The 16,286-nt window shown below is 41.7% G+C and overlaps 1 protein-coding gene across 2 annotated transcripts; it reads right to left on the reverse strand.

Moving 5' to 3' along the window:
- Positions 1–7,520: 7,520 nt before the first annotated feature.
- LOC113033874 (charged multivesicular body protein 1B1-like) lies at positions 7,521–15,291 on the reverse strand. 2 transcript variants are annotated; one of them, XM_026188056.2, is made up of 8 exons: positions 14,971–15,291; positions 14,564–14,661; positions 14,324–14,470; positions 13,248–13,316; positions 13,048–13,155; positions 12,857–12,900; positions 12,592–12,664; positions 7,521–8,075 (listed from the first exon to the last, which is right to left on the reverse strand). In XM_026188056.2, the coding sequence occupies exons 1-8, from the start codon at positions 14,984–14,986 to the stop codon at positions 8,028–8,030; spliced, it is 603 nt and encodes a 200-aa protein (XP_026043841.1). In that variant the 5' UTR covers positions 14,987–15,291; the 3' UTR covers positions 7,521–8,027. The 2 variants fall into 2 exon arrangements, with proteins under 2 accessions (XP_026043841.1, XP_026043823.2); XM_026188038.2 differs by having other exon boundaries at positions 7,521–8,122; positions 14,971–15,136.
- Between the last annotated feature and the right edge of the window lie 995 nt (positions 15,292–16,286).

The raw sequence follows: 16,286 nt of genomic DNA on the forward strand, positions 1-16,286 counted from the left end.
ATAAACATAGAGTAGTTTGGACCCGGAAGCAGGGTTCTTACATGATTAGCTTAGGTTATCTTAGCTTCGTTTAGCTTAGCATAAAATTGGAAACTTGGAAGAATATAAAAGCAACAATAGTTCCTTCGACTCTCAGTAATGAGAGTTACATGTATTTACAGATTATAATTTAGCAGGATATTACTTGGCTAGTTAAAGAAACCGTGTTTTAAAACTACTTAAAAGATGGATGTGTATTGTATGTAGGCTAAGTCTATAAGAAAATGGCCCTTAGCTCCCTCGTTAAACACTTTCCTGGTGACTTCATGGGCTGAGTTGCTAGTTTTATATACAGAAAAAATATGAAATTCACTTTGTGAAATCTGATTATAATTTAAGACAGAAAGGACAAATTAGTTTGCTCATTGACTTGTAAATCTTAAGTCGTTGACAATTTGTTAGCTCTTAGGCTAAGAACTTGTCAACAAGTTCTAACAACTTGTCAATCACAAGTCATTAGCCAAAGACTGTGTAGTGTCCCGTGCTCTCCCGTTATATCCGCTTTCAATATGGCGATGTGAAAAAGTTGAGCTCAAGGCTTTATAAATTTACTAACCAGTGGGTGACATCACAGGATCTACTATCCATCTTTTTGCTGTGTTGGTTAGACCCCATAGCGTGTTGAAGGTAACAGCTGGGTTAACCTTTCATCAACTTGTGGAAGAATATCCATATCTGCCCATTCATCCGCTCTATGAATTTGCCTTATACTGAGTCAGCATAATCCTCTGGTTGAAATAACATGGAGGCTGCGCTTATGAAACAACAGAAAGGGTGGCTTGTGTTTTTTTTGTGTGTTGATTTTTTCTGGACTGTTCCACTGTGATTGACAGGCAGTAAAGGGAAAGAAATGTGACCCCGAAGTCATTTGTTTCCAATCATGTGAAATGGCATCCTGAAACAGGAGAGAGGCTCAGCAGAGAGTCGGAACGTGTAAGTATACTCTGCCTTCATTAGATTAAAAAACATGAAACACACACACCACTAACACGTGTATGCCAGTTAATAATAGTTGCCATACACCCACTTACACACACACATATGCTCATTCAGCTTAAACGCCCTGCAGCCAAACTCGTGTTCACCTCTGCGTGTCTCTCGTGAAGGTTTATACTGGACCCTATTTTCTCTGCAAATTCAATAAAAGCTGGTTATTTATCAGGTCAGATTATGGGACATGACTGAGCTCAGCTGTAAAGTTAAAAGTGAAACCAGCTGTGGCTGAAATTGAATTACACTCTGTGAGTAATGTGAAAAGCAAGAGCAGTTTAACAGTTATTAAGCACTCCTCTACCGCCCCATCGACCGGGCGTACGCTGCACAGTTACAGTGAAAGTGCTCCTCTCCTCCTCTCTGTGATCGTTATCTCCCTCCTAGTTACAGATATAGTCCAAAACCTCTTCTCTGACGCAGCGCAAGAAGTCTCAATGAGTTAGATTTCTATTTATATGCACGTGTATACCTTTCAGTACGGCCACACGTGTGCGTAGACGGGGGTCATGGGGGCTTCACTTTGGCATGTGCTCCCTGACAAGCCTCTGTCTTACAGGAGCAGAGGTTAGATGAGTGGAGGACAAACTATTTTAACATGTGGTCTGGCAGCTGGCCTCCATGTTTGTGTGTGTGAGTTTTGGGGTTTCCTCTGCATGTTCCATCTGGGCCTCAGACTCATGCCATTCTTCAGAAAAAGTGTTAATCACCCAACCAGTTCTTGCATTCTCCCTCATTTCCCAAATTTATACTTAAGATCATTTCTCCCAGTCCATGTATCATGCTTTATCTTTGGATCTCCTAATTTAAGAAGCCCCCCAAAAAAGGGATTCAACATAATTAACACACTTGCAGCTATGTGACAGTGCATTCATTTAGCTAAAGCACTTTCTGCACAAAGATTGTCCAAAAAACACGTTCTACCCTTTATTATATGCAGCTCCACTCCTCCTGGGAGAAAGTGTGTGTGTTTGCTAATTCCTCCCCTTGTCTGTTAGGCTAAAGTGTGATTCTACAGGTGTGTGTGTGTGAGAGAGAAAGAGTCTCTGGCATTGGTTTTATTTAATACAAGCCATCAACCCCTTTGGAACAAGAGATGTGAGATATTCTTTTTCTCTTTGCCCCTATCTCCGGCAGAGGGATAGATCGTTCTTACCTCTTTTTGCTTCCTGTGTATGACAGGTTATCACTCCTGGGACAGATACAGAGGGGGGAGAGGGGGAAATAGGAATAGAGGCAGAGAGTGATTGAGTGAGAATGATGCTCCGTGGCTGATGTATCGGATGGCAGATGAGAGGATGAGGCGAGGGTGTGGGGTGGAGAGAAAAAAGTGATTTAGCACCAGGCTGTACTCTCCTCTCCTCTTATCCAAGCCTCTGCTTCTTTCATGTCTCAACCAAGGGTTGACCCGCCTGCTGCCCCAGATGGTGCTGTCTGTCTGGGCTGCCTTCTACAGGATGTGCCCCTCTCACCCCCACATCCACAGACCTATACTTGTATAATTGATTTCAGGGGGGAAAGGCCGTCTTTCTCTTGTGTTTCACACACACACACACACACGTGGACAGCTTGCCAACAGCTAGTGCCCCCGGTGCACACACACACACATACACGCGGCCGGCGCTGTGCGCTGTCAACGCTAATTCAATTTGAGACGCGGAAGTGTGACTAACAGCAGACCTGCAGAGTATTTTACCATATGCACCACACACACACACACACACACACACACACACACACACACACATACACACACACACACACACACACACGCAATCCTCACACACAAAGCTCTGCCACATCCACTGCTATAACAACGTTATTCCAGAAGCAGAAATCCTCGGTAGATCTCTCTTCCTGTTTCCCTCGTTGTCAAGAATACAACCTTCTTGTCAACAACTATCGACAAACACCTTATTAACCGATTCATCCTCACTGCCTACGCCAGAATCACCTTACCAGCAAAGCGATACGTGGCTAATACACAAGAGACGACAAATAACGAGTGAGGAACAAATCAGGAGCAACCCGAGAGTCAGGGAGTCATTCATCAGTGCTTCCCTAATAATTATTAAATGTACTTAGTGACCCGTGCAGTTCATAATAATCAATAAAAAGCATGTTTTAAGACTCAACTTGAAGGCAACGACTGACTTCACTGACCCAGTTTCCTTGGGCAGGTTGTTGCAGAGCCCCCAGGCCCTGACTTCAAATGCTCTCTTTTCATTTTCAGCCAGGCCCCTAAAAACTCTGCCCATGGCTCTCAGGATACATACTGGTTCATATGGTAGTAAGAGGTGAGACGTGTAGGCGGGAGGAAGACCATGAAGGTCCTTGATACTAATCAATAAGCTCTTACAATCAGTTCTAAAACAAACAGGGAGGCAGCGTAAAAATGCCAGTGATGTCATCCTGTTTCTTTGGTCTAGTTAAAAGTTAAAAATCTAGCAGATAAATTCTGTATAATCTGCAGTTTTCCGTAGGATGGTTGGGGGTGGAGTTATGGCTTGACCACTGACTAATCAACAGTTATTAGATAATTTATTAATCACTATCTAGGATAACATTATGGAGTTTTTTTCAGTGTCCTTTTTGTAAAGTGTTAGCAAAGGATGCTTTAGATGCCAAATGCAATAAAGATTTCTCATATTTGATTGTATTTCAGTGTGCCCAACCCTTTACAGGAAAATAAAGCATTTAGTTCAGTTTTAAGGCTTTAATATGGTAAGGCATTACAGAGAAAACGCAAACAATCAGATGATCCCTGCAAGTAATCACGTGGTGACAGCGGGAAGGAAAAACTCTTTAACATGAAGACACCTCTGGCACAGCTGGACTCAGCTGGGGTGGGATTAGGCTAGCATGATGTAAGCACTCGATACATTAAGAAGCTATAAAGTAACAATAGTAGCACAGCAGATAAATTAAATAGTGCACAAGTATCAGGACTCAACATAAAGCACATAAAGTGAATTTGATGTGACTGACAGGAGTTTAGCGGGTATGTGGTGCAAAATGAAATTGTTGGGGTGACCTAACTTCTATAGAGGTGCAGTGGTGTAGTGGTTAGTAGTGTCACCGCACAGCCCGGGGCCTTTTTGCATGGAGTTTGTATTTAGTATTTATTTATTTATTGTCATTGTCAGAGAACAATGAAATTGCATTTGGGGCTTCCGTACAACCCGTAAATAAAATAATGAAGAAAATAATAAATACCCCTTAAAACCCAAGTGTAAATATTTAACCCAGTGTGACTCCAGTGCAATAAGACAATCCTTAGCAACAACATGAGAACCTGACAAGTAAGTTCAGTGCTATTAAGAAGTTGGATATGGTTATTGTCCGTGAGAGGGGGTCAGAGAGTTCAGGAGCCTCACAGCCTGTGGATACAGGCTGTTGGCCAGTCTGGATGTTCTGGCCTGTATAGACCTGTACCTTCTCCCTGAGGGCAGCAGGTGGAAAAGGTGGCGCGCAGGGTGATGTTGGTCCCGCAGAATACTGTGCACCCGTCTCAGACATTGTATGCTAACCCTGTGTCTGTGGGGGTTCTTTGCAACTTCCTCCCACAGTCCAAAGACATGTACGGAGTCAGGCTAACTGATGATTCTAAATTGGCTGTAGGTGTAAATGTGAGTTTGAATGGTTTTCTGTCTCTCGCTGTGTTAGCCCTGTGACAGATCAGCGAGCTGTCCAGGTTCCACCAAGCTTCTCTTGCTCTGTGACAGCTCTGCTAGGCTCAAACAACCTTGGATAAGTGGAAGAAGATGAATGGACCAGATTCTGGTCCACCAGATTCTCCACTAAGGAAAATCGCATCCATATTTCTAACATATTCTTCCCAAAAGTGTCGAGTTTATTACTTTAATGTGTTAAATTCTGCAGTTTGGCTAACAGAGCAAATCAGAAAAAGAAAAAAAGTATGATGAATTATGGTTATTATTTTTTAACACATGGTCTTCCAATTTGTTTGATTTTTATCAATTATAACGTCAAACGCAGATTTGGAAGCTTAGCACATACAGTCAAGGATGCAGGTCTGAGCTGAAGAGCTGTTTCAGTGTAAGAGATATCAGGGTGGATGATGGGGTGAGGTGAGGGTTAAGTTGGGGGGGTTAACAGCGCTGGTAGGATCAGGTGTGTGCCTGACAGAGGTTGTGAGAGGGGTGTGTGAGCAGGAGATCAGTTAAATCTTAATGAAGCGTGCTTTACAGAGCAGGGATGGACAGGGTCAGCTGCATTGGGTGTATGTGTGTGTGTGAGACGGTAAAACTGATTAAAAGCAGCGTTTACACGTCTGACAGGATACAGTGGTCAAGAGGTGAGTGGAAACCCAGGGAAACCGTGGTCTGGAACGATTAGACACACACACACACACACACACACACACACACACACACACACACACACACAGAGCAGCAGCTGGGCAAAGCCCTGAGCAGCAGCGATTGGTCACACACGACCATCGATATCTGAGTAGAACCAATCAGCTCGGCTTCCTGTGTTTGACCTGACCCTTCACGCGTGGTAATTGAATATTTAAAATGGGAAGCTGAGAGGTGGAAGGAAGACAAGCAGAGGAGAGGAGGAAAAGGAGGCCGCGCTGCACTTTTCCATGTACTGTGCCACCTTAAATATCGGTCTTCTTACCATCCACACTCAAAAAAGATGAGCGTAAGACACACGTGATGGGCAAATGTGGTCTTCACTGAAAAAGTATGTGTTATATTTAAAACTGCAGATGTTACGTTTATTTACATTTCTCAGCATTTTGATTTAATCACAGTACACTCTAAAAGTACAACATCAGGATTTTATAATGGTTTAAATAATAAAAACTGATCAAACAATTAAATTATTTTTTTGCATTCATGTTGCAAATCAGAGATTTCTTAAAAACAGCTTAACATTAAGTTTCCTGTAAGAAACTAGATTAATTTAATTTAATTTAAATTAAACGATAAATGATTGCTAATTATTTCATTAGGTATTAGTTCATTTTTGTTTCTTTGCGTTCGTCACCACTGTATGGTTTTTGAACAATAACAAAACTGCATTATTAAAACAATTTGTACTGAAACTTATCCTGGAACAATTAAATGATTATTAAAACATCTTTGTTTATATAAACCTGTGTTATCCAAGTACAACAAGTTTTTTTTATAATAAGTACCATATTTTTTAGCACTTTCAAGGGAACTATCAGGAAGTTATCAACTCTTTAGGGATCCATTAATTCGTTTTTTCCTTCTATTTAATTCTCCAGAAAATAATTTGGGACTTTTTGGTATTCATCTCTTCCTGCTGAATCCAGTTTATGACTCTTTAAACTCGCTGTTTCATATCCTGCACATGAATCATATGGAAGTCTAACCAATCCCCCCTGTTGCAATTAGTTTTTTTCGCTGAGCCAGCATTTGTGGCTTTGAGCAGCTTTTCATCCACCAACACAGACATGCAGACACACACCCTGTGCACAAGCAGAAGGGTCAGCCATAGGGACACAACCCACAGCCCACCAGATCCCTTCCTGTCAGCAAGTGGCACTCCTGTAGGAACCTGGACAGGGAGGTGTTGACTGGAGGGGAGAGCTGCTAGGTATCAACACCTGACACACACACATACAAACACAGGCTTCTCCCTGCGGTGTTGCTCACACAGGAGTTGTCTCCTGCACATCTGGTGAAAACATCCCTTGCACATATGTTGAGATGCACACAGTGGAAGGGGCAGGCGGTGAAAGACTCTCCCAGCTTTAATCATGTTGAAAGAAAAGAGACGGCCATTGAGGGTTAAAATTAGATTTGAAACACACACACAAAAGTATCAAATACATTTTGTGGTTCTTACCACAAAAGGAACACGGAATTTGAATTTTAGACCCCCAAAAAAACGGTGGAGAAAAAAAAATGACTGACAGCTGTTGGATCACAGAGGTCAGTGGAAAATAAGAAGAACTGAGGACTTAAAGGAGCGGGTGCGTGCTCAAACGTACTGCAGACCTCAAACTCATCAAAGTGTCTGGAAGCAAGCGCAAACAAGAGACTCGTGTCAGTCTGCGAGCACTGATGATGATGATTGTGGATGTAGTTAAGTTTGTGCTGATGATGATTAGGAGGGACACAAAAGAGGTCAGAGGTGACCGAGTGTCACTCCGGAGAGCTCCCCTCGCTACAGGGTTGCGAACGTGTTCATATGAAGATATATGTGTGTGTGTGTTAGGACGGCACCTGTAATGGCTCCCAGCTGGGATGTGCCTCCCTCCCAGAGATACACTGTGTGTGTGTGTGTGTAATGAGGTACTGGCATGCGAGTGGCAGAAGGCTGCTTCCTCTACAGGTGACACCTTTGACCTCTCATCTGTTCCCTGTTGAAGAAGAGAAAGAGGGAGGGGCACGCAGAAAAATGGAGAGACCGAGAGGAATGTGTGCTGCATACTTCATCCAAAACACAAAATGACAAGGACAACAACAACAACAAAAAAGTGACAAGGATGAGATTTTGCAATACTTTTAATGACTTTGCGTTTGTGAATAGCAGTGCGGTGTGAGCCTTTGGAGTGGTTACTGCTACATGAAGAAAATTCTATTAAATACTCAAGGAAACTATTTCACCTGGAGAATTTTGTATTACGACAGCAAAGCTGACACTGGAAGCAAAAAACAAAAGTGTCAACACCGTCAGCAGTAGCAGTAAAAGTACACCCTTACAATATCCATTCAGTTAGGAAATAAATTAGTACATAAATAAATATATTGCTTTGCTTTGCATTATATACACATGCAACATAACCAGCTTAGACTGAGGTAATAGCTGTACGCACTTGCAGGACTGAAAGCCTGCTTTCTTATAAAAACATCATTTTCTGCTTTCAGGCTTTTCTCAAAAGAAAAAAAAAAGAATATAAAGGAGGGCATGAAGCCTGCAGGCACATTGCACTTTTTGTTTTTATTGGCCCTTCTGTGTTTTTGCTCCTTCTTGTTGTTTTCCTCGCCGTGTCACTATGACACCTGGTCTCGCAGCCTGGACAGCCTCTGGGAGAGCTCATCCTGATGACGGCACGAAAGACGAGAGAGAAATCAGCAGATGGAGACAGCTAGGTCAAAGGAAACATTTATTACAGGAGCTTTGGTTTTCAATCATTCATAGTCCAGTTCGATATATTGATTTTGTGTGTTCTTAGGGCTGAAGAAAAGAACAGAGTTATTAAAACTGTAAATCTTTTATGTTCCGGCTCCTTTAAATATTTATACTTGTAGGTAGATTTAGTTTGCAGCCAGCATCATGTACACATGTTCAAAACAACAGACAGCAGGTCATCCTAGTGAGGGCTGCAGGTACTAAGATATTGTTAGCTATCTTCCTAGTCGTGCATGCCCGGAAACCAGTCAGTGACCACCTGGCGATCCAAAATCCTTGCAACTTCCAGAAACCTGCTAAATGATTGAAATTCAAATTTTCATTCGCTATCTTTTGCTATCTGGGAATACACATTTTTTCCTAGCACTTGTTCCCAGGGGGGCGCTAACCAATCTCTTGGTTTTCAAGCAATTTTCATCCAAATGTAATACAGTGAAACAGAGGGTGAGCCATTAAGTAAAATCCAACCAGCTCACTGCTGTAACTGTGTGAGGGATACAGGGTTAAGCCTGACAGACAGCAATATTCTTTAACCTCCAAGGACCTGGCGTCCACATATGTGGACATCACATTTTAGGTTATTTAGACCAAAATACTTAATTACTCTACAAGGGCCTGATATCCACTTACGAGGACATTTTACTGCTACTGTTCTATCAAAATTTTAAACAAATATCTTCACATGTGGCTCTTATTTTTCTTAAAAACAGGAAAAGGTAAGAAAAAAAAATGTGGTAATTCTTTGTTTTTACATTCATCGGGCCCCAATATGCCCAAATATCAAAGAGAAATTAAAAATGCATGCAATGGAAGAGTTCGGGTCTTAGGAGGTTAAAGATGAGTAACAAAGTAATCACACTAACAAAAAGGACAAAACAAACCGAAGAAAACCTCAATAAAAGACAAGTTTCCTTAAACAGGAAAGAAAATGATGATCCTTTTTGTGGCTTCACACGTTCCACAGATCCCACTGACTGACCCTTAATGGCATGTGAAGAACGTGTATCACTCAAATAAATTAAAGGAACACTTTGAAAACACATCAGATCTCACTGGGAAAGTAAATCACATCGATATCTACACTGATTGGACGAGGTAATGCGTTAGGAGTGAAGGGATGTCACATCGTTTGATGAAAAAGAAAATGATCAACCTGCAGAATCAATGTTCGATGTCACAGGCAGCATAACATTCTCCACAGCTTCTCATGACCCTTTCACGTCTGTCACATGTGCTCACGGTGAACCTGCTCTCATCTGTGAAAAGCACAGAGCACCAGTGGTGGACCTGCCAATCCTGGTGTTCTATGGAAAATGCAAATCGGGCTCCACATGCTGGGCGGTGAGCACAGAGCTCACTAGAGGACATCGGGCCCTCAGCACACCCTCATGAAGTCTGTTTCTGATGGTTTAGTCAGGCTAAAGCGTAATTTAAGGTCCCGTAAACGTGTCCTCCAGCGTACACACTACCATTCAGACAACGAGTGTATCACGGTTTTCACCCAACACAGACTTGCTCCTCTGCAGTTTTCCAAAATTCCAACTGCATGTCACTGAAAGCGGAAGTCATATGCGTTCGCTAAATGCTGACTGGTTGACAAGTGGGCTGGAATAGAGAAAGGAGCAACAGTGGAGTTTACTGGGAACTGGAGAACCGCAAAAAAAACCTTTAGTGACTTCAAAAATACAGCATGAAAAGCACAGACAGCGGGTCAGTGGACACTTTTCATTGATCTTTACACTCAGTTTCACACTTACACTGTTCTCCACAGCACAAGCAAGAGTAGCCCACACACTGGTCTGCAGGTAGATGGGCTATCCCCGGCTGCGCTGCCCTCACTGAACCATAAATTCGGCTTAACAATAACAGAGTGACCTGCATACTTATGGGTTTGAAGTAGGTACATTCACTTGCCCCGTGGGATCGGCACAGCGGATGGATCAGCATGCTTGATTTGGCACAGATTTTTTTTTTGTCCACCAGAGGGTCGTGCTGATGACTCGCTTCAATAAAACCCTGTCAGATATCACACATAAACGACTCACGGACTGGTAGCGGTCCGAGGCCCGGGGATTGGGGACCGCTGCTCTAAAGGATGGATGTTTAACAGCTGGTATATAGGGCTGGGCCATATCATACTGTTCACGGTAATACCGGTATAATGTTGGGCAACGATAAGAAATGAAATATCGCGATAGAATACGGGTAAAACGCGCATGCGCAGTGCCTTTGTTTTCATACACACAATGCAGAAAAAGCATGACGGCGACGGAGAATGAGAAGGGCGAAAGCGGATCGTTGAATGAAACGAATGAACCAGAATTGGTTTGTAAAAATGCTGCAACTTCAGTGGTGTGGAACTGGTTTAGCTTTCATCCATCAGATACACAACAAAGCACTATTTTTGGTAGAGCATGCTACCTGAAAATCTACAGTGCCCCTTATAATCCTGTGTGTCTTATGTATGAATTGTGGTTGTGTTTACTGACCTCTAAACGATTTTATTTGGTACACGTCGCTCAAAAATCTGTCAAACACACAATACGGTAATATTATGTTGAAGCACAGTACGTATCACTCTGCAAAGCTCCTGCCTACGAACCCGCACCACTTGATGGATTTTCGGAGCATTACGACTATCGTAGGCAGGAGCCTCGCAGAGTGATACGTACTGTGCTTCAACATAATATTATCGTATTGTGTGTGTATAACCTCTTTTTTTAAGTTTTGTGGATATTATACATGGTTATGCTGAGGATATGTCAGCCAATTTCCACTGGAAATGCCTTTTGGTTAAACTGTCAGCAAGGAATTTGCATTTGCACTGTTAAATTTTTTATATAACTTTAATGCACATAAAAAACAGCTGCTTGTTTAAGTGAAAATACATTGATGGGTTTTTTTTGCACTAATAAAGTTGTGGAGTTGTAAAGTATTTTGTCTAGTGTCAATTATATCGTCAGTTATATCGTTATCTCAAATTTTCAAATGTATATTGTGATTAGAGATGGACCGATCCGATATTACGTATCGGTATCGGTCCGATACTGACCTAAATTACTGGATCGGATATCGGAGAAAAATAAAAAATGTAATCCGATCCATTAAATATCACGAAAGCACCTCACAAAACTTGCAACACGCCGTAACTCACCTCAGAACGTTAGCACGTCGGAGCAGTATGCATCACGTGATAGAGCGGCTGTGGCATGCGGGACCTGTCGGTGGTCTGGATAGCATGTGGAGCTTCGCTAGCAACCCGGCATTTCATCTCCGACAAAGTTATCCCCGAGAGAAGTAAAGCAAGTGTGTAAGTCCATCTCTGAATGTTTGTAAAGCATTCCTGCGTTAAGCTTAACGAGCGACTGCCTCTTCTTGCTGCTACTTCAATCATGAAACTGCTTAATGATCAGCTGATCGGCTTTTCTGTCGCGAGTCCGTCTCTCTTGTTTGTTTTTGGCCCACTTTGCACCAGAAAGAGGAAACCAGCGGCTGAACAACAGCAGCACGTTTAAGCTTGATCAGCTGTTGTTAGAATTTATTTAATATTACTTTCTACTCGAGGATCTTTTTCTACGTAGCTGACGCTGGTAACTGTGCAGGGGCGGATCTAGCAAAGTTTAGCCAGGGGGGCCGATAGGGCATTAACAGAGAAAAGGGGGCACAAAGACATACTTTTCTTTCTTATTCTCATTTAAAATGTCTAGCTTTTAATAAATAATTATCTGACACCCAAAGTTTTAATTTGATGCAAAATGAATAGAAGTCAATTACTGTATATAGTAACTGTTAAGTCTAATATACCCTAGTAAGCTATAGTACTTTTTCCTTTGGGAAGGTACCATCTGTGCAGTCTGCAATTTTGTTGAAGAAAGATGTTGAATCTATTTAATATTTCTTGAAAAATAATTGATTTCTGTGCATTTTTTTTCACACTGCATCAAATTAAGGTTGATTACGTCGATTAAGCATCATGAGGTGGAGCGTGAGGGGTGGTTCCCTATTTTTTATTTATTTATTTTTGTTGTTGCTGGGAGTTGGAACCCTATTAGTTGGGTTGCTTAATATTTATGCTAAGTACTCTTTAAAATACCAGAATAGGGAGGATGGAGTAGGTTTAAGTTTATTAGATTGATCAGTATTGCTGAACTATGAAATATTTTTTTTTGCATACAGGTATAACAGAATAGCTTTAGTGTAGTTGTTGTTTTAAACTTGAGTATGAACTTATACAAAATGCAGCAAGATATTTAAAAAACAGTTTTGTTGATTAAAAAACACTATATCGGATTCATATCGGTATCGGCAGATATCCAAATTTATGATATCGGTATCGGTATCGGACATAAAAAAGTGGTATCGTGCCATCTCTAATTGTGATAAATATTTTTGCTCATATCGCCCTGCTCTACTGGGATATCTTACCTGCTCTGCTGATGCCACAGATGAAGCCAGTGAAGAGGTCTGGCCTGCAGGAAGCTCCAGATTAAGATCCAAACTGAAAAATAAAAATCTAATTAATTAATATTAATGAGCCTTTTGTGTTTCAAAGCAGCCTTGTAAACAGTGAAAGAGGTGCATCCTCGATCTTAATGAAAGTCATTTGAATAAAGCTTTTAGTACAGTTCATTTTATACACTGCAGTTGCCAATTTCTTTCCTAATGCTTTTAGACAGCGTAGAGATCTTACCCGGCTTCATCAGCCATCTCGTGCAACAGCATATCCACTTCATTCTAGGGACCCAACAAGCAAATAGTAATTTAAAAAAAAAAGGCCTTTAGAAATGAAACAACTGAATAAGTATGCAGTGATCCTGCATGCATAAGCAGCAACAAGGGCTCAGGAATGTTTCCTTCTTGGGAGATAACAGGAAGTGTTACCTGAGGCGTCGTTAGAGTGGTGGTGCTGCTCATGGTATCCTCCATCTGAGCTGTCTGCACGTCAAGAGTTTCAAACTGCTTTTCAAACTTGTCCATCAGTGCAGAGATCTGTGCAGAAACACAGTGAGCCCAAAAAACGAATTAACGAATAGAAATTTCCTGAATAGTTTTTGTGCCATATGCTGCAAACAGCCTCTAACCTTCTCCAGGTTCATGCTTTTCAGTGTAGCATCCATAGACTTAACCACTCCAGACATGGATTTTGACACCTGGGAAAACAAAACATGAAATAAACCACTGAAGCTTGGGTGCTGTTTTCCAACGTGTCCACTAGGTGTCACTTTAACCCTTTTAACTAGACACTCTATCATGACTCTCTCACACTAGAAGCACCTCTAATAGTTCTAGGATGATGCTGATTAAAGATTAATCTAGTCAAAAACAAACCTACCATTAGGTAAACAAGCTGCGGTAAATGGGTTTATAATAAATGCGATGGCATTAGCTTTAATGAGAGGCAGCGGTATTATAGCAACACACAAGGGTGCTCAGAGGTGTTGCTCGGCTGTAACATCTCACGCACTCCTTCCATTTCTGCAGACATTATTACGCTTTACTCTGTGAAAAGGTGCCTTTCCTGTAGTGATGCTGAATTAAAGCAATTTAAAAGAGGCCGTCACTCTCACAAGAGCGAGGAGCTAATAGCACAAGGTCTAAAGCGCCTCTAATGACATTATGTTATTGGTGTCTTTTTGTTTGCATGTCTGCGAGCCCTTTTGCCTGACTCTGAAGTGGCTGCGCTTTTCACCTCTTTTGAAATAAGATGTCATTTTCAGAACATGCACAGTGAAAAAAATACATGCATAAGATTTGATGTGGTGAACGAGCACACTCCTTGTAAATGTAGGACAAGAGGTTTTGATGTCATAGCACATGCAAGGCTACGATGAAATCTGGTTTACATATATAACCTTTTAAAAATGAAAAAAAAAAACCCACTATATTTACACATCTGAATGTGTGACAAATATCTGGAATAGTTGCAGTACACAACTATAATTACTTATATCATTCTTTAGAATCACTGCAATCCAAGAGAAGCAAAACTGATTTTGACTTTGAATGGAACGTAAAAAGCAAAGTACAACCAACTCAAGCCAGGGAACATTCTCTGTCTTAATGTATGCCATTAAAAGAGTTTTTCGGTGGTCATCGTTTACATTACAGTGGAAAAGCAAGAGAAGTGGCCTGCAAACCCATGACCCACAGTCCTGACCTGGTTCATAGTGACAGCTGTCTGGACCCTAGAGGCTACAGCGTCCACCCGGGCACTCATCCTCAAGAAGTTGATGGACTGGTGCTTCTGCCGGATGGCGTTCTCTGCATGGATCCTGGCTGCCTCCATATTACCCTTCTGGATAGCCTGAGAAACACAGCATACACACACAGTGTAACACGCGGTGCAGTTATACTGTGGGCCAGCTTTTCAAGACTCTAATAAGTGTAATAAACCAACCTGCTTCACTTTAGTTTTTTCTGACTTTTCCTCTTTATCACATTTCCTGGAGTTACGCTGTAGCTCCTTGGCAGCAAACTTCAGGTTGAACAAGTGTTCTTGAGCAGCTGGTCAAGGGGTTGTTTCATGTTAGCAGAGCACTGGTAATAAATCCAAATTACAATTTAATGCTATGAGGACGAGTCTGAATACATCTAGCTTATTTAACCCAAGTCAGTGGTTCTCATGATGCTAGCGAAAATTTAGCCAAATATAAAAAGAAAAACGTGAAAACAAGGTCAGGTTTTTGCTCATAACGACACAACAGAGCAGAACTTCCATGTATGAAAGAGTTAGCTTAAGCCCAACTTATGACTAGCTACGGTTTTGCTAGGCAAATGTACGTAAGAGTACAAATGAAAGGATACTTTCCATATTCGACATGATAAAAGTCTTTTTCTGAGACAACTACTGAGTTTCGTAATGTACAAAGTAGCATCCAGACACTCGCTTTTTTTCAACCGGAGATGCTTGTTTTGATTTTTGAGGGTTGTACCATACGGCAGTGTAGCGAGGCAAGATGCATCGGTTGCAGATACTTCCGCTTTTGTTTTAATTCGGTTAAAAAAGAGTGGTAGATTTTTTTATTTGTCTTTCTGTCCCCCAAAATGCTCTTATAATCGTGAAATATTAATCCGTTGGTTAGGCAGTTACAAAAATAAATTCCATCGCTCGCAAAAAATGCTACTAAGTGTGAAAGATTAGGAATTCTCTTATCACGCATGCGCCAAAGAGCGTCTATTAGACACGACGACTATTCCCGAATGTTCCTTCTTGTTTTTGGTGGTATTTATGACCTTTTTTCTCAACATTTGCATCTATATTTTATTAATAGCCCACTATTCGGCCCATATTTACACGTACAAAATAAGCTTTGTCACTAATTAATAAATTATCTGCATTAACAATGTCGATCTATGACTAAAACCTTTATATCGGGGCAGAAGAGAGATGTGTGAACCATCTTAGTTAATCTTTATCTTTGAATACAATCGCTGATACTTCTGGCCACCTTTCACCGTCGTCACACTTGATCACGATTCTGCGTGACGTGCTCGCGCCTTCTACGTCACGACCGTTGGAAAAGTGGACTGGGTGCGCGTGTCCAAAGCAAAGCAGACAAGTTCCATCCAGGCTAAAAATAGTTTACCCGGTATCGGTAGGTTGTGGTACACGTCTAGTGACGTCATTTGTGTGTGTGTGTGTGTGTGTGTGTGTGTGTGTGTGTGTGTGTGTGTGTGTGTGTGTGTGTGTGTGTGTGTGTGTGAGAGAGAGAGAGAGAGAGAGCGAGAGAGAGAAGGAGTAAATTTACCTTTTCCACAGAGCCAGCCGTGTTTGACTTAACGCTTTCACGCATATCCTTCCACTTTATTGCGGATGCATTAACACGTAACTAGGTAACATCTGGAACTGCTTGTTTATAGAGTTCCGCGGAAAGAATGGCTGTGTGAGCTAACACGGCAAGGCAACACGCGCGGGGATTTGTGCAAGTAGGTTTTTAAGGGATGGAGCACGAATTTGCAGTATGAAGGGGGGAGAAGGATTATTGGCTGTAATTGTCCAGATAGAGAAAGTGTTCCAGTGTGTGCGTGCATCGGCCAGCCAAAGAAGGCTCGGGTTTGGGGAGGGGGGGGTTAAGGCTGGGTTAGGGGGAGGGAGCTGCATGGATGACTCATACTGTATC

This window comes from Astatotilapia calliptera, chromosome 2 (assembly GCF_964374335.1).
Source record: "Astatotilapia calliptera chromosome 2, fAstCal68.1, whole genome shotgun sequence".
Lineage (NCBI taxonomy): Eukaryota > Metazoa > Chordata > Actinopteri > Cichliformes > Cichlidae > Astatotilapia > Astatotilapia calliptera.

Coding starts and splice junctions, on each gene's coding strand:
- LOC113033874 (XM_026188038.2), bottom strand. Junction 13,156..13,247: donor AAAGCATGAACCTGGAGAAG/GTTAGAGGCTGT, acceptor GTTTCTGCACAG/ATCTCTGCACTGATGGACAA. Junction 8,123..12,591: donor CTGTGGCATCAGCAGAGCAG/GTAAGATATCCC, acceptor CCTTTGACCTAG/CTGTCTCCATCTGCTGATTT.